Source organism: Sander vitreus, chromosome 13 (genome assembly GCF_031162955.1).
Source record: "Sander vitreus isolate 19-12246 chromosome 13, sanVit1, whole genome shotgun sequence".
Classification (NCBI taxonomy): Eukaryota; Metazoa; Chordata; class Actinopteri; order Perciformes; family Percidae; genus Sander; species Sander vitreus.
Window position 1 is genome coordinate 11,744,847 of NC_135867.1, and position 24,904 is coordinate 11,769,750.

Sequence of the window (24,904 nt, forward strand, 5' to 3'; positions counted from 1 at the left end):
TGTTATAGACAATCCATGACTAGCACAGAAGTCCAACAACAGACAACCACTCTGGTTTAAATCAGGGAGGCCGTTCCTCCCAATCACGCCTCTCCATGTATCTCCATCATTGCCCACGTGCGCGTTGAAGTCCCCCAGCAGAACTAAGCTAACCCAGCAGTAAACTCCAACGTAGCAGCGCTCAGCCGGGGGCTTGTGAGTATCCCCACACCCGCCTGGCGCCTCACACCCTGGGCAACTCCGGAGAAGAAAAGAGTCCAACCCCTATCCAGGAGTATGGTTCCAGAACCGAGACTGTCCGTAGAGGTAAGCCCCACCAGATCCAACTGGTAGCGCTCCACCTCCCGCACAAGTTCCGGCTCCTTCCCCCACAGAGAGGTGACGTTCCACGTCCCCAGAGCCAGCCTCTGACGCCCGGGTCTGGTCCGTCGAGGCCCCTGACCTTCACCACCACCCATGTGGCTGCGCACCCGACCCCAGCAGTTCCTCTCACAGGTGGTGGGCCCATGGGATGGAGAGAGAGGTGCCATGTAGCTTTTTCGGGCGGTGCCCAGCCGGGCTACGTGGCAAACCTGGCCACCAGGCGCTCGCTGACAGGCCCTCCATCTGGGCCTGGCTCCAGGCGAGGGCCCTGGGCTTCCAACGGGCAGGGTCACTCTATCTCTTCCTCGTTTATTCATAGGGTTTTTGAACCATTCTTTGTCTGGCCCCTCACCTGAGACCACTTTGCCATGGGAGACCCTACCAGGAGCACAAAGCTCCAGACAACACAGCCCTCAGGTTCATAGGGACACCCAAACCTCTCCACCACGATAAGGAGATGGTTTCCGGATATATATATATAAATAATGTGTGAAAAAGATTAAGATAGCCTGACTTGAATTATTCCTCCTGAAGAATGCCTCCTACAGCAGATTTTTGTAACAAACTGTGGTGGCCTAATGGAGTCATACACACAATGGTCTCAAAATAATCAATACATTTTAGATCACCTAATCTCTGATTGTTTGTGATGTGAAATTGCACACATGTACAATGTCCATAACAAATAAATCTAAGTTTTTTTAATATTTCATGTCAGTGTTGTCAGTCATGTTAGTCAGTGACCGTCTAAAGTGAATCCTTTATTTATTCACAACAGAAACTTCAGCAATATCTGAAATATATATTAGTGACATTTTCCTTTTATTCTCAGTGCGTGGCAGCATCCTCAATGTCCATATTTGTTTATTGGAGTGGCCTTGTCTGTACTTGCCTTTTACAGCTATGTGCACTTTATAAAAAAATATTTTTTTTGCACTCTTGATGTAGCATACATTTGCGTTTTTATTTGCAAGTTCTTTACAAAGGGCATTGTACAAGAAGTTTTGAATAAAATGCTGGAAATAATAATAAAAAAAAAAGATCCAATTAATAACCGACCGATTAATCGTTTATCAAAATAATTGTTTATTGCAGCCCTAACTCACATGGTGCTTTACAGAACAAGGGGAAAGAGCGAGAAGAAGGGGTTGTTCCATGATGCTGTATTACAAACAGCCACTAGAGGATGTAGGAGACATAAAAATGACTTGCAGACAGAGAGGGGTGCAGTCACAATGTGTTTAACTAACTTACAACACCACAAACATGCCTAATCACTATCAGACGACCAGCAATGACAAAAACAGATTCCCGCAGAGTCAGTGACACCCCTCCAAACAAAGACAGACAATGTACTAAATTCTCCACCACTGAAATACAACCCCCCTCCAGTTAGTAGCACAAACTTGATGTTTCACAAGAGACTCGGAGCCACTCCTGCCAATCTGCACTTCATTAGGCTGATTGCTTGCCTGTGTAAGCTACTCGCTTTTCCTGCTAGTTCCCTCTGCCTTGTTCTGATTAAAGGGGAACCTCATAAATGCGCTGCTGTCTATAAACAATTTCCTTGTTACATCAAAGTAACACGGAAGTTGTAAGCTGCTCCTATAATTGCAAAAAAGCACAGGCACCTTTTAGCAGCCCCACATGCCACCAAACTCACCCTGCAGCTCTGAAAACCGGCGCTAAGCTGGAGAGGTCTGGTAGAATTTCGCTAATTCAAACCTTAGTCATCAGTGGTCATTAATATAAAGTTTAATGAGGCAGGAAAAAAAACATGATGCTGAGGATAAGAGCAGAAACAAATGAGTGCACTTCTTCAAACAAGTTTAACTGTTAATGTTTAAGTAAGCTAATATTAAATACATGAAGGTTTTGCCAATCAACACTTCTGCCACAAGCAAACTAAAAGAGTCTTCTGGATTATTTCCAGTTAAATGAACAGTTAATGTTGCAGCTAGTTGCTGGTGAGGTTTAGACATATAATGATTTGACAAAAGGTAAAATACAGACAGTAGTTTTAGTTTGATAATCCCCTAATTGCCAACCTGAGATGAATTATGTAGTGGGTTCTCACGCTACTGTTGTAAAACTTGAACAACTCCGTAATGGTCATAAATAGAGTTCATGATTGCCAGAGAGACGACACACTGTATTTCTGTACAAACAAAACATAATTATAAAAGTGCATCTCTGCGCAAAAAAAAAGAAGTTTTCACTAGTGTGGTGAATGACAGCTTAGTATTAACGGGAACTATCTGTGAAGTTGGATAATTTATGGGTAGAATTTATGGTTCGTCAAACATTGCCTTGAACTGACCACTGTCTGAAACGGATGGATGGGAAACACAGACACGGGATTAAACCACACACAGAAGCTGTATCTGCAAAAAAAATGCACAACACAGCTGGTTTCACTGGTTAAACTACTTACACTGACCTTTTTGAAAGATCTTAAGTGAACGTAGAAGCACATGTTTACATATTGCTACTTTTTTGACTTTTTTTACACATAAAATGTATTTAAAGTAAACAGTCTGAAAGGCTTTAATTGATTTGTTCATTTGAATACTAAAACAACAAAAACTGCATAGCAAAATGTATGCCCTTTCAAAGGGACTTTCAGGAAGAACAATATAAATACACTTTTGGTCAGAACTTTTGTACCATATTCTCACATAAATATACACAACATGAGACATTCATTCATTTCCAGCATAATTCTTTCAAAGAGAATATGTCTACGCTCTATAAATGCGTAGTAAATAGTTTGTATTGCTACGAGAGATAAAAGACGAAAAAGATTAGTGTAAAGTTTTCATTGGGATGAATCATTTGAGGGTGAAACCTTCCTGTCACACCCTCCCACCCAAATTTTTGGAAATAGAAAAGGAGAGCAGTTTTTTTAAGGCAAACACTTTTGTAGAATTAAAATAATGCTTCAGTGATATGTTTTATTTGGCCTGAGTTGCTGAAACACTTATCATCCATACATGTCTTGATATTAAGGCCCTTTTCAACACAAGGCACTGTATCGAATCAAGAGAAAGGCTTAAGTGAAAAGTTGTTTTGTATTATTGTGCCCAGTCCAAGTCCTTGCCCAGCTCAATTATTGCAAAAGTAAACAAGTGAAGAGTATAAACAGCTGGACAGTAACGCCCCTCCTCATATAGACAAGTCATGTAAACAGGCAGTTCAAAGGGGCAAGAGGACATCTACGTTTTTTTTTTTGTTATCCTCGCTGTGGGAAAAAAATAGATTTTTTTTAATTTGATTTGAAGTGCTCAGAAAGTTGATTCAAACACTCCTTGTGCCGTAGATATATTATAAACATTGATTTTTAAAATGTCAGCCACACGTCCTCTGTGTCCATTTTTTTGGAACACTGAAACCAAAGTCAGTGATATTTCCATTTTTTTTATGATAAGTGGTACATGCTGTAGCCCAGAGGAGTAGCGTACATTCCTACAGGTGAAAAGGGCAGTATGTGTCTGTGGTGGTGGTGATATGCAGCGTACGACTGTCCATAGAGTGACATGGCGCCCAGCGACAGTGGTAATGTAAAGCCGTGGTGTAAACCTCCAGCGGCTGCCACCGCCGCTGTCTTAGCGTCTGAGGCCATCTTGAATTTCTCAAGCTCAGCCTCCTGGAGCCTCTTGGCTTTTGCCCGGCGATTTTGGAACCAGATCTTCACCTGGGTCTCTGTCAGGGTCAAGGAGGAGGAGAACTCGGCCCGCTCGGCGATGGACAGGTACTGCTTCTGCCTGAACTTCCTCTCCAGGGCCAGGAGCTGAGACGTGGTAAAGGGAGTGCGGGGCTTTCGGTTGGTTTTGTGTTTCCTCAACGGACAGCCAGGACTGACATGACCTGGGAGAAAAAACAATAAAGATTTTAGGATGAAGATGTGATTAATTCAATTGACTTTCATAGAATTTTATTGATCTATTGTGGAGTTTGAGTGTCATTATAGGCTGTGTACTGATCAGTTGGCTGTACTTCAACCAAAATGGCTAAATTAAATAAACTTCAAGTTGAAAGTTAGATATCAGGACACACTTTTATCTTTGAGGGCTACTTTTTTATTATATGCCACATATTTTTACATTAACCGATTTAGAGTAACTGGTTTGCTTTTAATTTATTTTATGCCTTTCTTTAAACGACACTGTCCAACAGGAGGCATCCTCGCAGCACAGCTTTTAGAGAATCCTATAGCAGCAAAAAATGCTGAAATATAATGAAGTTTGGCCTCTTCATCCAAACTGCTAATGTAGGCTTGTTGAAACTTAAAGGTAGCCTAACTCTGATCTTGTAGGCTGCTGGATAGCATTTGGTTAAAAACTAAATCTATAAAACCATACAAGTTTTAAAATGCTTCATCGTGTAGGAGAAACTTACGAGGCTGTGTGGAAAACGCGCTGTTAGTGACCCAGGGTACGCAGTCCTCTGACTCTGATGCCTCGGATTTTACCGGCGACAAAGGCACAGCCGTGAAGCTCTTTCGGCTTCCACCTGGAGGACTACACGTCTCTCGATACAGATACAGGGAGTTTAAACCTGTAGGAGACACCGCCACCGAGCCTCGCTCCGGTTTACAGCGAATGGACTCTCCGCCACGACCGTCCGTCTTCCTCCCGGACATGAGCGCCTCCACGCTGAACGGATGATGCCGCGGCACCACCGGAGATGTCTTTTCCTCCGCCGTCCCCTCTGCCAAGTCTGCACGGTTACTGTCCTCCTCGGACGAACTGCACCCCATGTCGTTAAAGGTCTCTTGAGAAGTCATCTCTTCTCCGAACAGGCGAACTTCCGAGCGGAACAGTCAAAGGGCGGTGAGAGCCGCTCCGGCGAGCGCTATGTTATGGAGCTGTCAAGTAGCCTAGTATGTGGGAGTATGTAGACGCATCACGTTGACACTGCTCAACTTTAACCAATCCGTGCAGCCCGAAATGTTTATGACTGAGCAGATGTTGCATTCATGGACGGTCGGAAACTGACGTTGCTTGATAAATGAATGACCTGGAGTTTCACTCCTCCTAGTTGTTTCTCCTATTAGATGTTCAGTAGCCTATTATAACGTAAACCGATCGGTGTTAAATAAAGACTAACAGGTCTGTAGCTTAATTTTGTTAAGTGAAAATCAAGAATTCTTTGAAAACTTGACAACACAGTTCGCCCTCACCTTGCCTCTGTGGTTTAGTTAATTAATTGAGGGAGATGGGCTGCAAAAAAACAATAGCTGCGCCACAGCATACTCACAAGTTAAGCTTTAGTGATGGATTAGCTCTAAATCTAACCTCATGAGACTGCATGTGTAAACATGGGCCCCATGTGGGTAATTATGGAGAATTATACTTGGGATTAAACTCTGATCCCTTTTCTTCTTTATCTGTCTCTCTGATTTGTTTGCTGTCCCCTTTATTGGGACTTTCCATTGTAACTCACAATATTGTTGTGTGCTGTCAGTGCAGCATGTAAAGAAGGGTGTCACACTCAAGTTACTTCACTAAATAACAGATTTAGTTTTTCTGAGCTTGGTCCAACTGGTGTCTGAGGCGCCACGACGCAATCTAGATGAGACAAACTCCTGTAGCCGACTAATTCATCTTCTTGTCCTATGATTCAATCTCATTCTCTACAGTATGCACATTAGACATGAACTTGCTCATGATCCTCATGAAGTAACTCATTGTGATTTTTTTACCATGAACAATTTCACGTTCTGTCAGATGAAAGTGCCTGATTCTTCATGGAGAACGTCACCCTTGTTCCAGCAGTTTATCTGAAACAGTCCTTTTGATTATCTTAAGATTTTTTTTCCCATGGCTTGTTTAGGTACTTTCTTATCTGTTGCCTAATTGCTCTTATTTAACACCCATGCCATTGCTTATTGGAACCGTTCTGCTGCTGAATGATGATTAATCGCTTCACATCACAAGGCCTGATGCACACTCATAATATGCTAATGTCTAAGTGGTCGAAGCTCTGTGTGTGTGTGTGTGTGTGTGTGTGTGTGTGTGTGTGTGTGTGTGTGTGTGTGTGTGTGTGTGTGCACGTGTGTACATGTGTGCGTGCTACCTACAACAGTACGGAACTTTTATAGCCTCCCACAAGAATAAGTTGCTTTTCAGATTATTTTCCTTAAAACTCACTGCTTTTTTAATATACTCATTCTTTAAAAAAGGACACACTGCGTATATTTTCCAACATCCCTGTGGATATATTTATATACAGTAAACACTTAGCCATGCAGGTCTGAGTAGCTTGTCTATGTCAGACTGTGTAGCAGAGTTCAGTTCCCAGGAGGCTGCCACTGCTGCCTTATTAAAGTGGGGTTATTTCACAGACAATCAGAGGTTTGTGAAGGCGCCAGTGAGCGGCTAGATGAAAGGACTGACTCCTCAGGGGAGAAACTGTTGCCTTTTTCTTCTTGCAGCTCTGTTCAGGATCCCCACCTCCATGCCCTTCACCCCCTCTCTTGCTCTCTCACTCTTTCTCTCTGGCTGTGCCCGCACGCCCTGCAGGCACCTTGTCAGTCATTATCCACAGAACTTGTTCTTGGCTGAGTGTCAGCGGCACGTTTCCTCCTTTCCTCCCTCCCGTCTTCTTTCTTGCATCCTTTTATGCTTGCTGTGTTTAGTTAAAACAATTGTCATTATCTGTTGCATTTTATTCTTTCCTTCATTGATTCTTTCCTTTCCTTTTTCTTTTTTTCTCTACCTTTTTACTTTATCGCTTTCCTAATAAATTCTTTCATCCTGTCCTTCCCTCATGTTAATCTTTCTTCTGACCCTTTGTCCTTCATTCCTTTCTTCCATCCTTTTGTACCTCTTTCATTCTTGTTACATTGGATCCCAGTGTCAACGAAAAGAGATTATTTATAAATCCATCTACAGGTTTATCCAGCCTATCAGATGTGAAATCTTCAAAAGAGGTGACAAAAAAGCAGTGGTGGAATGTAACGAAGTACAAGTACTTTGTTATTGCATTTAAGTACATTTTTCATGTATCTGTACTTTACTTAAGTAGAATCAATACTTTTGACTTTTACTTTGTTAAATTTTGCAGCAATTATCTATACTTTCTACTCCACTACATTTCTACAACGTTCCGTTACATTTTCGTTACATTTTCTGATCAGTCTTTCCCCCTGCCAAAAAGTCTTCCTGACCGTCACACGTTTGTCTCACCAGTGAAGTTTGGTTGCCATATATATATATATATATATATATGGGGCACCGCTGATCCGTCATCGGCTTCCAAGCCGGCTCCGGTGCTCCAGAGCCCGGGCGCAGCGCCACTGACCATCGGAAATACAGCCTCCGGTAAAAGTGAAAATGAAAATGTTTTTTTTTTTTTTTTTCATTATTCCCGTTTTTAAATCATAGTTGCCATCTATTTCTCTTCACAGCGTAGTTTACTTCTCCACCAGGCAGCGTAAGACGCTTTCATATCTTATTTATTTGGCTGGACCTCTTCACATCTCCTCCCCATTTCCGCTGCTTCACACACTTTATTTGCTTACGCTCCCATGGTTAAAGGAAATAAAACCGTCTTAAAATACATCCATGAATAAAACCAACTGCATTCCGATTCTAACAACATATTTCCGTTTTATTCTGGTTAGGATAGGAACTTCTTTTTAAAGTCAGGCCTTGTTTGTGATAGTGGACAGTATGGATACTGTTGAAGCTCAGCATCAAAATAACTGAACCACCCCATTACCATTATTAAATCATGGGTCGCTAGACACAGTGCCCTCACTGACCAAGGTGCAAACTAACCAATTAACCAACTTTTTTTTCTTATTTGCATATTACCATTTAAAATGGTAATATGCAAATAAGATTAAGAGAATAAATCGTTATGCAAGTACTTTTACTTTTAATACTTAAAGTACATTTAAAATCAGGTACTTTTTTTTTACTTAAGTAGGATTGTCATTGTGGTACTTCTACTTTTACTAAAGTAAATATGTCTCTGGTTATTTGTACTTTTACTTAAGTACTGAGATTCAGTACTTCCTCCACCACTGCAAAAAAGAGACGGTGTACTCATCAGAGTCTAATAAGAGAGGATATTTAAAAAAGCATTCTTGGCATGTGTGCTAAATTATCTTAATATCCTGTTGCAAGAGGAGAACTGCCAATCACAGATATTCTAATTACAGGAACTGTAGCACTCATTTAATAATTATCTTATTTTGAAAACCTATCTGGCATTAACACAAATTACAGCCTCTACTGACAACTCCTCTATAAAATAAATATATATATATATGTCATGCCCAACTCAAGTAATATTTAATCTGAGGTTGTGTTGTCTGATGCACTTTGAATGTGTGGAAGCTGATATAAATGAAATACTTTGTATATGTTTAGACATGCAAATAATGCAACCGCAGCTTTGTGTGACCAAAGAGAAGCAGGAGAAGAATACGGAGGAATAAAGGAAGGAAGCAGGGAAGAGGAGGGGTAGAAATGAGAGGGATTCTCTCCTGGGTGTTGCAAAATTACCCACACATCCCACTTCCTTTTTTCCATATTATCATGTAAGCCTGATAGTAGCTAAAGCAATTTGTTGTGTGTGTGTGTGTGTGTGTGTGTGTGTGTGTGTGTGTGTGTGTGTGTGTGTGTGTGTGTTTGTGTGCACTGTGTGCGTGTTGTGTGTGCGTGTGTGCACTGTGTGTGTACTGTGTGGATGTCCGTACAGTATGTGCTTTGGTGTGTGTGACAGAGAAGCCTCTGGTTGTGTGGGTTGGGCACACCTCAGAGCATTGTAATTACAGCAGCAGCTTTGAAGTGGTGGAATGTTTGGTTGGGATAATCAGCGGGCTGTGCTGCACTCTCACACTATTTACATTTCCACTAAAACACTTATTCATGCCATCATATCAGCAAATGTTACCATCATACTAATACTTACTGTGTACAAAAAAGTAACAACCTAAATGTAAAATGTGCAGTGACGTTACAGTATGTAAATTGGTGTAATCAGTATTAAGTGGACATTTCTCATGAAGTTCTTCTGCTTTTATTTACCCTTTTCTAATTCTCTTCCTTATAAGACCTGACTTGATTAGGATATCATGTTATTAATATATTGTTACATTGTATGTACTTAACTTATGCAGTAAGTCGCATTACATTTTTCATACGTGAAACAAAAACATCACTAATTCATTTTAAGTTTAAAAAACATTAGCTTGGACTACACAATTTCATTACGACTAATAACATTTTATTATGAACTTCTCAACATATGACATATTATATATACACATGCATATTATATAACTAGTGGGACATGTCGTAAATAACTAACACATTCACACATGCTCACTTAATGTAATCACATTGTTTTCACTCACATCCAAATTATCACACAGTACACAAACCCCACCCCTCTCTCTCTCTCTCTCTCTCTCTCTCTCGCTCTCTCTCTCTATCTTCCAGAGCCCTCAGAACCTCCTCTTGTAATGCACCTAAATGACTACCTTGAATGCTACAATGGCGCCAGGGCCAATTAGCTGTTAACACTGGAGACAGATCTATTCAGAAGCCAGTGAATGAGGCCTCCTCCTGTAACGGGAAAGATTGATGCCCACTTAGCTAATGACAAGAGAAGGAGGCAATCTGTTGCTTGACTCAGCCCTGGACTAGGCCTATATGTTACAGGATAGTCAGCTGATGACTGTGAGCCTGCAGGGGAGGCCTCCTGAGAAAATTGGAAATGGAGTTTAACTCACTATTGGGGTCAAATGGGGGACGTCAACACACATACAGATACATGTACACATAATTAAACAGCTTTAAAAACACACCCTCATACTTAAATGACAGAATAGGTCGATGACTGACTTCCAAAACAACATACCGGTATGTATGTTCTATTAACAGCTGCACGGTGGCCACATACGGCTTAATTATTATACGCACATTCAGTTCAGTTCACTTTAATGGCCACACAGCCAAGCTGTTAGAATTTATTACACACAATATGAAATAATACAGTTCTATAAACATTGTCACACAATGATAAATAAAACATGACACACATGTCACATATCACCTTTTATAGAACCGATTTCACACAACATCATGTCACAAATACACAAAAGTGTCAACTGGTGCAAGTCGCTGTCCAGGAACACGCTGCCACATGCACGTGAACATGCACGTCTGCTCAGTGCAAAGCATAATGATGCATGTAGCAATATGGTGACACATAACACACCAAACATGTAGATAAATTAGCTTTGTGCCAAAAGGAAAGTATCGGCTCCAGTCTCTTTACAATCTCTCCACAATTTGTAAGTGTGTTCTTTTGAAGGTGATGATTGCTTGGGTAATCACCATCTGCAATTATATTTTTGGAACTGCTCTTTGATGAAGTTTTGAACACTACGTAGTCTATGTACAGTGCTTACCCACTAATGTAGGTTCATAGCTTCACCTCTCCATAACCCATCATTATCAGGTCTTCCCATCAATTCACGACTAAAATATTACACCTTGAAGGGTTTTGGAAAGTTGGGCCCATTCAAACTCGGCGACACCTTAACCTTTCTTGTACGCCATACAATTGTGCAAATGGGTATGCATTTTTTTTAGGTAGGTTAGGGTGTAGGTTAGCTCTAAAATCATGAGCTTTACTTTACAGTATGTACCTTAACTCATTACTGATAACAATGGTAAATATATAACTCTTGCATAGCAACGTGTAGTTCCAGTACAGTATAAAAGTACAGTATACATTCGAAGAGTTAGCACTGTAGACGGACGCTCACCGTAATTGCTCATCACAGGAGACATCTTTTACATCTTGCAGAAGTAATTTGCTGAGTGCCATGATGATCAGAAAAAAGGAGCATCATCAGACTCCTTTCTGACTCCTTGTGCGTCACAGGCCTCGAGACTTCAGTTTCCGTGTCAAACTCTCAGCCTCCGTAGAGAGTGAGAGACCAGCCTTGGGCCATCTGTTCCTCTCACAGCCATGTAGATTCCCTTTGACACACTATATCTTAATCACTCCTGACAGGTAGGATTTATGACAAGGTCGTCGTGTAAATCACAAGAAGGCTTGTTATTATGGAGAGGCACTGAAATGGTGTAATTGTTTTTAAGTAGTGCTGGAAGGGCAAGCGTTTGTGTGTGTGTGTGTGTGTGTGTGTGTGTGTGTGTGTGTGTGTGTGTGTGTGTGTGTGTGTGTGTGTGTGTGCTTGTGCGTGCGCGTTGCATAAGATCGTGTGAACATGCACAGTATTCTGGGAAGTTTTCCAGAGATTGGGGAAATCCACCTTCCACACAACAAACAACTTAAACCACGAAAACAAATCTCCTTAAAATAAATTTTTGTCTCATTACAGCAAATAACATTTCATGGTAGAAAAAACCACAACTTTCCCAGCTATTATGGCCGCGTTACACGCACCCTGGTTATATGAGAGTGAAATGTGCTTACACAGAGGAACAGTGTTTATCTGTGCAACAACAATAATAGTTTTTTGGCAACTGTGAATGAAAGGAGTATGTTAAAAGTTTCCTCAATATTAGTGTTTCATTTACATCTGAAACCATGGAAAATGTTTTTTGACCATCTGCATTAACCCTAAAATGTGCGTAGTATATCATCAACCTGACATACTGTATACGCTTTTAAGGACCCTGTTACTTAAAATTTCAAATGGTGATTAGGTGTCTTATTATTATTAAAAATGTCATTAAAAAATATTGGTAAATATTTGCAACTTTAAATAATAAAGTGTATGTTTAATTTGAGCCTTGACAACTTGATATACCTTCAGATATCTCCCTCATTATGGACTTTTAAAACAATTCTATCATATCACGGAAGTTTCTTAGTTTGTGTCCTTCATCCTCTTCTTTAATATATGGCGCCAACCTTTCAATATTTACAGTAAAAGTCCACTCATCTTTACCGAGATTCAAATTTCAGTCTGTATGTGTGTTTTGTGTTACCTTGAGGTAAAATTCTGCAGTTCTGCCTTCAGTGTCTGGTGAGAGCTCCTTTTATAGAGTCATAAAGAACAAAGCACTTAACTGAATAAACAAATCAGCCACTCTGCCAAAACAAGGAAAAGGGGAACATCAAAGCTGGTCTCATCGTTTTAAAGGTCAGCAGCTGGGAGGGGACTGGGCGGCTTACTGACTGACTCGTTGGTTAGTCGGCTAGTGGGTTTACTGTGGAAGATGGCTCGTCGGCTGGCTGAGTTGACGACTGAATAATGTCAGTCAGTCATCAGTGGATTGTTTGAATCATTGGGACGTGATCCACAGACTGGCTCCTGTAGGCTGACATGAAATGAGGTGCAAAGAAAGGCGTTACCACACTGGATCTTCATTAATGAAATCCTTCCTGGCAGACTCAAGTCTCGGACTCACTGCTGTTTAATGAGCGAAAGACGCCAGTCACAGTGGGACCAAGGACAGAGCGAGGATATGATAAAGAGTCCAGAACATGAAACCACACAACCACACCGATCTTTGCTCTGACCCTGTAGAGTGAGAACTGCCACCGGAGTCCCTTGCGGTGACCTTTTCTTTGCCTGCGGGGTCAAAGGTTACAAACCTCTGCATACGTCCTTTGAAATGGAGCAACAGGGGCTTGCTGTTGGACTGATTGGCAGGATGGCAATTACCAAAATGCTTGTCCAATTTATCTGCCTCACCTTCCAGCCATGAAAGGGAGAAAAAAGCAGAGAAAGCAGCTTAACAGCAAGTGTAAATAATATATAAAGTTTGAGCTTGCTTTTGCAATCAATAAATAATACTGTTGCTGAATTCTTGGCAAAAATATCTCAAAGATGCCACTTTAATGGCTTTAAAGGTTGTCGGCTTTGATTGTATCTTTAACACATGCTTTTGTAAATCCATCCTAGAAAAACACAACACTATATTCTAGACTACCACAGCATTGTTGCTGTATTGTCTTCTTAATTGGTTTTATCTATGGTCTATGGTTCTTCTACCCCTATTGCTGCACTATTACACATCTATATCTACATAATGTATCCTGTCAATATGCTTTTAAACAGCATGGCATATGCGTACTGCTGCAATGATAGGTTTTCTTTCAAAGTTATAGCATACACTGTTATTGTTATATTATTATTATATTTATTTACACTATTTATTTTACGATTCCACCCAGATTACCATGTCTGCCATCACCTATAGACTGCCATTGTCTAACTTTGTAATGGGCATAAGTGAGGTGGCATCAAATTTTACAGGGTGCTGATATGGATGGCAGTGTTTGTGTGTGTGATTATTTTGTGGATGAAACATGTTTGGTCTTACATTAATTGGCTCAAGCTGGGTAATCTGAAGTAAGGTGGTGAGATGTTATAGGAAAGCTGAGATCAAGAAAGCCCTTTTAAGGGCATTTCTAGAATAAACCTAAAGAAAGCAACACAGCAATGAGATGATCGGACAGGTTGGAAACAAATCCAGTAACCTATTATCTACGCTAAAATTATGTGGAAGTGAAATCAACATCGAAAATGCCAACACTTACGACATTTGATTATGCACACAAAGTTGACCATGCAATACTTTTGTAAAATAAAATAAATACAAGACACAGCTTGGTTAATTATTTTAAAGCTGCTGTTATCAATATGTTCATATCATCAATCAAATGACTATGTTCATGTAAATATGGGTCGCTTAAAGTGATAATCCAACAGAGATTTATTACCTTAACTTGGCAGTTCTTGGGGAGTCTTTCAGCGTCTTTTAACTCAATGTGTTTGCTGTCCAACCGGCAACCTCACTATTTTGATTTACTCCCACAGCTCTCATAAGCATTGTTTCCAGATGCAGAAGGTTTTTTTCAGCAAAGGCTGTTTTAGCAAAAAAAGCTCTAAAACCCATGATAAATGTCACACCGCCAAAGTTAGCAACTAGTTAGTGAAGACAGTGGATAATTTAGCACCTGAAGAACCAGATACTTCCTCAGGAGTTTGTGGAAACAAAAACGGAGCTAAAACGAGAGTAAATATTGGACTCACATTCACCAGGTGGCCAGAATCAGTGGCCACAATGAAAGCTAATGAAACTCTGATGTATCTGCTGGATATGTAGATAAACAACTGTATGCTAACAAGTTGGCCGTATAAACTTAAAAGGTGATAACGTGTAACCCCGATTTCCGGTTTTGTTCCGTCCTCCGCCATGCACCATACCACACCGGGAGCGTCTCAGAAGCGGAGCGTCTTGCTTCCCAACTCACAGATTATAATGTCTCTACAAGTACTTTCCAGAACAATCACGTGTTTATTAAGCTAGGATCTACCTTCCACTCCAGGCACTCCTACAATTAAACTCCATGCCTTCTCTTTTCTGGCGTTGTCTTTATAAAAACGATCTGTGATGTCTTATTATTATTTTTCCACCACCAAGATGATCTCTCGTCGTCTGTGGTCTTGAAAAAGAATATTGGACAATATTGGGGGGTGTCTTTTGGTAATGGCCGTGATTGCTCACGGGTGTCGCGATGCATCTTGAACGCAGCGCAGTGGAAAATAAGGGTCAGTGTTGTGTTTCTAGCCTGTTTCCACTGCCCTCAAGTGGCCAAAACGTAATTTATTGCAGGTTGAAAGACTTGAGATTGGAACCACATTAACAACCTCACTAAGATAATAATTTCATAATAATGATATGACATTCTTTCTCTTGCTCTCTCCACTCCTATTTGAGTGCCCCCTCCAAGCCTTTTAAGTTAGGCTGCCTGCTGATCTGTGGATAATTGTTGACTGTAATACTAGCCAGGAAATGGAATGATCAATTCCAGATGACGAGACAAGAGCGAGGAGAGAGCAAGACAGACAAATGGGGGGGGAGAGAGAGAGAGAGAGAGAGAGAGAGAGAGAGCGCGAGAGCGAGAGCGAGAGCGAGAGAGAGAGCGAGAGCGAGAGAGATACTGAAGGACAAATATACTGATCATGCAGTTTTTACAGTCATTGTGACATTTTGTTCACACAATCTAACATTAGCTCCTAGATGTTAGTGAAAAAATCAGCATTGGATATGACATTTTGATAATGTGATTTCATTCGACATTTGAAAGTACAACGAGCATTGTGTTTTGGTAATTGCTCTTTAATAGAAAGGTGTTTGTGTTGCACTTTAGTTTATTACTTACCTAATGAAAAGGCAGTTACTCATGATTCAGTAGTACTTGAGTAGCACTTAAACCCTATTTGCTTGTGATTTCCCCTGTGGCTGTGTTCTAGTACAATGTCTACATCTGCCAGCTTGACCTAGAGTTTGGAGAAGTGAGTGACATTGTTTTCCTTTGGAGTAATGGCTGTCATTATGGTGAATTACAACCCTACCCAAACACCCAAACATTCTCTAAAACCACCCCACAGCGCTCTGTCTCTATCTTACTCTCTGGTGCTGGTGCCTTGTTACAATCAATTAAACTGATTACAAGCACTATCTTCACCACTTCAAAGGAGGGCCATTACAGCGGGTCAGACTAACTGTCTCTTTATTGCGCTGCCCTGTTGTTTGCCTCAGAGTTAGAAGCTTTAGATATGTTACACTTTAACATTTTAGGTGCTGAAATCTGTTAATAAAGAAAACCATGAGCGAAACAACACCAATTCTGTCTTGCTAATTAAAGGATAAATGACGAGTAATGAGCTGAAGACAATTGGTGTCGTCTGTCTTCTTTCATGTTAAAGGTTGACTCCTCGTCAGGCCAGACAACAGGTCAAATAATAAATGGAGGGATACAGAGAGAGGGAGCGAGACACCAAGTCTAGACAGCATATTTAGGGACCCTCCCTGATTACTTTGTTCTGTGCCATGTCTATAGGTAATTACCTCAACAAATGACTGGGAGCCCTGTCAAATCTGAGGCAAGTGAGAGGTGAAATAAATGAAAAAGTAAAAAAAATAAAATAATGAAATGAATGTTTCCATGCGCATATGTGTGTTTGTGTGAGTTGTCGTGCATGGATAAGGCGGGGCGTGAGATAAAGACCCACTTCTAAAAATATCTGCAGCGCTGTGCCACCATGAAAACCAGAAGATATTACCAATTAAGTGTGAACACGTTTTGATGCTTTATAAGTTAAACATAACTAAACAGTTGCCCTTTAGGGTAATATTCTACTAAAATAGCAAGTGAAAACAGTTGCTCTTTTAAATCAAATGTGGATGTGTTTGCAGGTAACAACAATACACAAGTCTGAGTATTACTCCAACTATGCAAGTTACAGTATATGAATTAGATAGTTGGATAAATGAATATATTGATTTTAAAATATTATATATATATATATATATATATATATATATATATATATATATATATATATATATATAAAGAATAATATTCTGTCAATGAAATGGGCAAACATGTTTGTTAATGCAGGTTTAATTGACCTGTATAGTTTATAATACTTGGCTTGTTGCCATATTGTGGCCATTTCTCTGGCACAAGAAGATGACATTGTCATTCTTAATCTCGCCTACAAAGCTCTGATTGGCTCTGTTGTTTTTCCAAGTGGGAAAATTGCTGTCAATGAGTACAACACTGTGCGTACTGTAGTATTTGAATCTCTGAAAAACAAAACTCAAAAATGTCAGCATTGATTCAGAGACTAATGTTAAAGTGCTGTGTTGGTGTTTCATAGATATTTAATTGCTTAAAGTGTTCACTTGGCTAATGCGCACTCTATGCACTAAATATAGTATTTGAATACTCCAAATACCTTACCCCAAATACAATGTGGTTTACAAGAGCTCCACCTTACCCACATTACTAACTGAATTCCTTTTGAGTTGCATTGGATGATTAGCGTATTAGCTTACATATTACTTTAGCCGGTCAGTGCACATCCCTCATGTGTTATCATATATTTAGTGACTGATGTGAAGGGAAATGGGTTTATAGCTGTGCATCACAACTATTTGCATGTCATTAAAACATTACTTTGAAATGTATTGACCGCAAATCTTAATATATAACAGAGGGGGATTTTAGCTACAAGTCGAGGGGTTTGAAATGTTACTTTTATTTCCTTAAATTGGATTTTTTTTTTTTTTTTTTTTTTTTATATCTTTCACAAATTTGCCAGTTCCCTATGCTGTGAAAATCTTGTTGGCCTAGGCATCTGTAATGGCTGCCTGTTCCAAGTCGTCACAGTGTGAAAGATGGATCTGGAAATAACCTTTAATAAAATGTTAGGCGCCAGTTGAAGCTTTATCTTAATTGTATGGAAAACAGCCATGCACTGCCTCATGCTGTAAAGATGGATTGATAGTGATGAACTGTGTTTGAAATGTTGGATCATTTTAGACGAGCCATAAAAATATGACTCTGGGTTGTTCTCAGTCATCAAGGTCATGGTTAACTAAGAAGGGTTTTATCAAGTCCAGTTTCCCTTGATTCAATCCTGTATATGTTTGCTTTTTTGTTTGTTTTTACCTTAAAATACCTGTTTTGAATATGTGTATCCATAAATTAATGTTTAAGAAGGTTAATTGATTTAATGATGATTAAAAATACAATTACAGTCATTGATGATAAAGACTGATTAATGAATGCAGATACATCCAGATAGGGAAAATCAAAAAAAAAAAACTATCAACAAAACATGAATACGTGATATGTTTAGATTCAGATATGATGAATTATGGCCAATAACACCTGGAAAAGGCAGATATTTGTTTAAGTGTTTGTATGCCTCTCTAATTATATCTTTGCTTTGTTTTTACACACTAACAAAACATTAACTTGTGTCAATGTCATTGGTTAAACACGGATTGATGCTTATCTATTATCAGTTCTTTCTGTTCCGATTATAGAGGGCTTTCACCTAACCTAACATTTCCTCTGGCAGCTATGAGATCCTCTCTTGGGCATTAAATATATGCTGGCGCCATGAGGGCTTGAAATGCAGCAACGTCTTTACAGCATAAAAAAAATTACCAGATAGGATTTCCTTTCGTACCAAAGAACTTCCAACCGTACTTAACACAAAAGTGATTGTTGCCTTTTTCATTATCATGAAATCCGGGCATTAGTTTGAAGCATTTATGAAAGGGGGAAACCTTTTTGATGGTTTAAGATATAACCCATTATCACAGGATTGTTCCCTTCACAACGCTTTTGATATGGAGTCTCACAGACACAAAGCCGTACTCACACACTCACTGATGAAGGGCAGATCATTTGCTGTAGTGCAGAAGGCGCCAACTGTCGTGTCTGGGCTTCAACCCTCTTTGTTGAATTTGCGAATATCTTGTCATTTTCCCGCAAGCGCATATCGATCACATCAGCAGAGTTTATTAAAATCACAGCAGTGACTGACAATGAGCATCACTGATTGCTTGTATGTTTAATTTACTTTAAAGATCTTAGTAGTTATAGCATGCCATTGGTTTTAATACTCACTTGGGATTGGTTATTTGGGAGTCGGTGCCTACCATTTTTATAGTCTATGGTGTCTATGGTGTACAGTACAGTATGTCATAGCTTCCAGTAGCATGCGGGTTCAAGAAGCTGACCAGACATTGGTAGCTTAATCCTTAAGCCTAAAGGGAAATTAAAACAATACATGTTTTTCCTCCCTCTACCTTCAGCAGCAAATTAAGCATCCTTAAGCAAGAAATGTACTCTGTGTGGAACTTTGGCCTGTAGCACTGCTTAAACAGCAAATATTTCCTGAATAAAAAAAACAACAAAAAAAACAGCACTTGTTTTGATTGAAGAAAAAAACAACACTTTAAATCTTGGCTAAACTGTCTGAAGTGGAGTGACTCCCTTATTTTATCCCTCTCATTTGCTTTGCCACCATAAACCCCTCTCCCACAAACCCTGGTCCCCACCCCTTTGCCCTTTCACACACACGCACACTCACTCAGCAATATTGCTTTGTCAGCCGACGTTTAGAAGATTAACCTTGAAATTGCCAAAGGGCATCCCAACTCCCCCCCGCCCTTAGCCTCTTCCCTCCCTGTTTCCCTCCCTGGAGCTCCCTCTCTGTGAATACTTGCGCAACAAGTGGCGCCGCTGTAGAGCCCCTTAGGTATTAGAGGGTTGAGTGGCGTCCCAGAGAGCCGTAATTACACCACCACTCAGGTGATTTAAAGGTCCGGGAACATTGCTGACCCATGCATGGCACCAAAAGTCCCACATTACACTGACACCTACCCATGTTCATGCTTTTTATTCTCCCATCTCACATGTAACAATTATACCAGCGTGACATTTTTATGTGCAAACATGAACACATCATTGTACATGTTTTGACAGAAGTGAAATGAACTTCATCACATCCCTGCCAACATTTAGTTTTTCCAGTTCTTTGGAGGCAATATTCTGCAATGCAGGTTAGATTTTCTTAGTACATAGATAAAATCACCTACTACAGTGAGTTCCTCAAGGCTTGCCTGTTTGTCTCCCTTCAAGAGGAAACACAGCTTTGTGATCATTTTTACAACTTTATTTTGATTACCAGTTCTGCTAAGTGGACAGAAAAGAATTAATTATATACCAATGGTACTTACAAGAACTTGGACTTACAGGGCTATACTTCATAGAAAGGGTTGATAATTGGGTTTGGTTAACTCTCCACCTCCTGCAGACATTGTGGTGACAACAGGGAATGTTTCTCTTTGAACAAGGTCAATGCTAATACTGGTTAATGGGAAGGGGATGTTCTTCTGCCCCTGTACTCAGCTCTCACCTCTCTTTACTTCTCTCTCTTATCTTCTCCCTCTTTTAGTTTAACAAGTTGTTGTGGCCGAGTGGTCACAGTGATTTACAGTATTAGGAATTTACTGGCGTGTGTCTGCACACTGAAACTTTCCCAACGGGAATCATTGAAGTTGTATCAAATCTCTGCCTCTCTGCACTTCATATCAGCTACTGTACCACGATGCACCAACAATATGCCCAGTTTTGAGCAGGCACAATGGTGCATGCAAACATTTGGTTGGCATAGGTTTGAGATTTTGCTGTACAGTATATCTGACAGAGAATCCCTGAAGTTCTCTGCCATCTTGGGCCATAAAACGAGTGTCATGGGAAAACATGCATGTGTAATGTTATGTTGGTGAAAGTAATGAATCCATTCATGTGTTTAAATCCTCCTCTTGCAGTCCACAGTGGTGGTGTTTCAGCTCTGGGAACTACATTTTAAAATATAATATAAACATGCCATTTGTTGAAGTGTTAATTGATTTAAAAAGGAGAGTGTAAGAAAGCGATAGCTTGAAAGACAAGTGTTAGTACAAAGAGAGATTATAAATAGTTTCCTTTCGCTTAAGGTTTTCTCAGCATTAGCAAATTAGGTATTAAAGTTTCCTTTCTTCCTGTTAAGATTTTGTTTCTGACAGCATTGGTTAAAGAAATGTGCCATTTCAGTTGTAATCCCTACAATTAAGGCAGTAGGTGCGGCTCCATTACCTCAGCAGGATTAGTAATGACCCAGGAGAGAATATAATTGCTTCTAAATTTGAAGTTGTAAAGTGCATGAAATACCTGAGGCTTAGCCTGCCGTCTCAGCAGTGGTTAGTTCATGGATTAACAGTTTTTTTTTTTTCTCTCTGTTTTCCAAACCAGGAGCTTTATGGTAGTTCTTGTATTTTATAATGCTGTTTGAACTTGTGACATATTCTCTACATGAAGATCTTTATGAGAGATCTGTAATCTTTAACACAGCTCTAAAAAGCTTATAATTTGAGATATATTCATAAAATATAATGTACTGTACAGATTAGGAGTGGGTGAGAGAATAAAATCCTCTATCACTCTATATTTAATTTTATACCACTTGATATATATTGTGATATAGTAAATTATATATTGTAATTTTTCCCAATGGGTATTGTTCTATATTATATAGAGTAGATACTATACCATGTTATACTGCACTACATAGTATATACTATATACTATCTATGGGCTATTAAATAGATATGCAAATTAATTTAATGTTTGCCATCATTTGTTTGAGTCTTAAACCCTTCTTTGCAAAAGATTTGTAATGGATTGGAAAAGTCAAAATAATTCATATATTGTTATGCAGTATCTAATATGAAATCAATAAAGATAATTAAGACATGATGGGACCTTAGGACCTAGCAAATATGTAAGAAAAGCATGTGAGTAAGATGAACATTTGCTTCCATGTATAGAATTGATACTGTTGTCACACCGGCCAGCGGGTGAAACTGTAACACCCTTCATTATTCAGGCCTGACATCTGTCCAAGTTGACTAGTACCATATAATTACAAGGCCTTTGACCAGCCATAATGGCCTTTTTAAGTCCTGTCTTTTGTCAGTGAGACATTTCCAAAGTGTCAATTAGTGACAATACAGCATTCAAAACTGACACTGTGCTGCTCAACAACTTACGTAACCATTGTTTAAATATAGGGATCTGACATGATTGTCACAAGTTGTATTTACTCGGAGGGGGGGACAAAGATAAGGTAAAGAGATTTCAAGCCATAGCTTAAATAAATAAACTTTGTTCCTACAGTTAATTCAAATATAGCATTCTGATGATTGGATGTACAGGATGCTGGTTTACATTATGGACACACTGTGTGATGTTGTCTCACCCACAAAGAAAGGTTCAAGAACATTCAATGTATTCAAGTCCAGCCTCAGACACTGTGTTGATTCTTTTATCTATACAATTAAAACCATCTGTCTTATAAGAGACAGATATTTGTCACCCCCAAGTTATTAAACCCTATTTCTGTATATTTTTTCAGAAATGGCCATTAAATGTATTAACATTTTGCAGTTACCTCTCTATAGCATAGTTTTTATTGTTAGTGGCGGAGTCTGCCATTCCAGCAGTAGATTCCAATTGCCTTCACACGTATGAAGGATTTAGAGGAAACGATGCATGACTAATCCTGTTGCCGTTTGTAATTTGATCTTGTTGTCAGCGTCATTGTGTCAGAGCTGTATTGAGTTACTGCTAATGCAAATTGAACAACTACTACGTTCACATTAAAAGCATTTAACTGGTGAAACACAGGATGGCTTTTGTTAAGTGTATATATATCACCGAGGTTAGTGTTGACCGTGATTGTTCATCAAAAATGCATATCAAACATCAGCTGATCAGTGATAAATATTAAAGGAAGTCATAGCTGACTAATTTATTAAAACAAATGTGAGTTTTTTTGGCTGCACTGTAACCACAAGTTCCTCTTCTATTGTATCGCTGATATAAATGGCTGGTCAAGGAATTACATTTTTCAATTCAATTTTATTCATTGAATTCATAACAGAAGTTACTTTACAGATAGAGTACGTCTACACCACAAACTATATTTTACAAAGACCCAACAATTCCCCCCAAGAGCAAGCAGTTGGTGCGACAGTGGTGAAGAAAAACTTCTTTTGTTTGAATGTTTTCTGTTGTATAAAACCTAATTTATTGTTACCACCAAATCATCCAGGACTCCACCACTTTCAGTAACACTTATTTTGTGTTCCACATTTCTGGTTTGTGTCTTGTAGTTATGTTCAAGAAAATACACTTGTTTCTATTGTGCTGGAGCATCAACAGCATTGATGTGATATGGTTCCATGGATAGGTATATAACATTGGTATCTCACATTTAAGAAAGCGCCCATGCCTGTGTGTCAATGAAGTTTCCATGATCATCCTGTCCAAGCCAAGTAACAATCAAAAAATTCTATTGAGACCATGTCATGAACTGTCATGCCTGAATCTGAGGCATGGATCTAGTTTCACTTCTCAGGCACATAAACACACATTTAGACAAACTTCTGCTTTAAAAAAAAACAACTGAATAATTTCCCCAGGCTTCATCATGTGACCTGTATTGTTAGTGTGAGAATGAGGCACCAATGTTCTAATTGAAGGAACAGTAGTAAAAGAAAAACGCCTGACAACCAACAGGATGTAAATTACACGGCAGCATGGCTTCATGTCGGCCTAAACCTGTCAACTGTCAATAGAGAGGAATACCAGACAGCCGTGTTGGAGTCTGTTTCGGAGAACAGAAGGGGTGTGTGTGTGTGTGTGAGTGAGAGAGAGAGAGAGAGAGAGAGCGAGAGAGAGAGAGAGAGAGAGAGAGAGAGAGAGAGAGAACGTGTCCACCGCATATACACTTTGTAACTCTAATTGGAAACATTCATTCATGCACAAGTGTGCTGCACAAACAAATTCTCACATATGCACACAGACCACTCCTTTGACAGCAAATTATTGATAAAAAAGGAGTTGTGTTCATGTTTGCCAATTCTCAGAAGCCGGTGTGATTATCACTTTAGCTATATTCTGCTTTGGTGTTACCTGTCTGTGGCATTATTGAGGACTGACAGGGATTGTTTTGCACCCTGTTGTGCATTTGTATTTGCTAGTTTAGTCAAAACAGAAAAAGACATTATAGCAGGGAGTTAATAGGGGTTACACACTGTACTTTGATTTCCTTGTTTCCTGTAAAATGGACCTCTAAGTTAACAAGCTGCCCTGTGAGGCTCAATACACAGAGTAACACAAAATTGTTGGATGTGTAGAATATGAGACAACTTAGCTACTTGTGGATGGACCGTACTACTACTATAAAGTTAGCCAGAGGTAAGGCCATGTTTTTACCTAAATTAAGCATTCATTATCTCAGACTCAGCTTGTCAAACTTAGTTCTGCATAATTTTTATTTGTCTGAGCTGTAATTTGTCAGACTCTGTGTACTCTGAATTGGAAGTTAACTTTAGCAAGTGCAAACATTTAGTATGTGTTAGCATGCTCACTCTATTTCCTAGTCCAAGCAGAGATTCTTTGTTGTGCAGCTGACGGAATATTTTTTCATCCAAATATCCAGAAAAAATATTTTAAGGATTCTGGAAATACCTTCAAAAAAGCAGTAAGTGTTACACAACCCTCTGCCTGGTTTTTATCTTTTAGGGAAATAAATTGTTACTAAAAAGTAATGGTAATACATAAGAGGTACAAACTGGTACTGACAGGAACTAAGGAATCAATCCTTAGTTTTTAGGTATTAAAAAGGACAAAGAAGACTTTGGTCCTATTCGTGGTGCCAGATAGAAACATTTGGCGACCACCAAAGTAATTGGTGTTCAGCCACCGTTACAACAAATTTGAGATGAAAGCAACTGGCTAATCCTGGATCAGTGTTTGACATCCACCCACACCTTGGATCTGGAAACAAATTCTTTTGTATCAGACTTAATCAGTTACTTTAGGTGCTTTATGTGAGCTATAAATTATGTCCATGTGTTAATATATTTATTGATTGATCCTTGCAAGTTGTATATGTTTTCAGTTGTTACACTTCTTCTAAAATAAATAATTAAATGTATTTAACCTGAAAAAGTGCCTCACTTAGATAAAAAATCTCATTTAAGGCAGTGTCCTTGACCGTTTCAAGGAATGTGGAATCAGATATGGGATACTTAAAAATTCTAAAAATAAATAAATACTTAAGATAGATAATAACATCATAAAACTATTAAGTGTTGATCACAATCAATAAAGTTGTGAC

At 39.3% G+C, this 24,904-nt stretch overlaps 1 protein-coding gene across 1 annotated transcript; it reads right to left on the reverse strand.

Moving 5' to 3' along the window:
• Positions 1 to 2,100: 2,100 nt before the first annotated feature.
• msx2b (muscle segment homeobox 2b) lies at positions 2,101 to 5,287 on the reverse strand. The gene is made up of 2 exons (XM_078266152.1): positions 4,762 to 5,287; positions 2,101 to 4,230 (listed from the first exon to the last, which is right to left on the reverse strand). The coding sequence occupies exons 1-2, from the start codon at positions 5,147 to 5,149 to the stop codon at positions 3,782 to 3,784; spliced, it is 837 nt and encodes a 278-aa protein (XP_078122278.1). The 5' UTR covers positions 5,150 to 5,287; the 3' UTR covers positions 2,101 to 3,781.
• Between the last annotated feature and the right edge of the window lie 19,617 nt (positions 5,288 to 24,904).

Coding starts and splice junctions, on each gene's coding strand:
- msx2b (XM_078266152.1), bottom strand. CDS start 5,149: ATGACTTCTCAAGAGACCTTTAACGACATGGGGTGCAGTTCGTCCGAG. Junction 4,231..4,761: donor CGCGTTTTCCACACAGCCTC/GTAAGTTTCTCC, acceptor TTTTTCTCCCAG/GTCATGTCAGTCCTGGCTGT.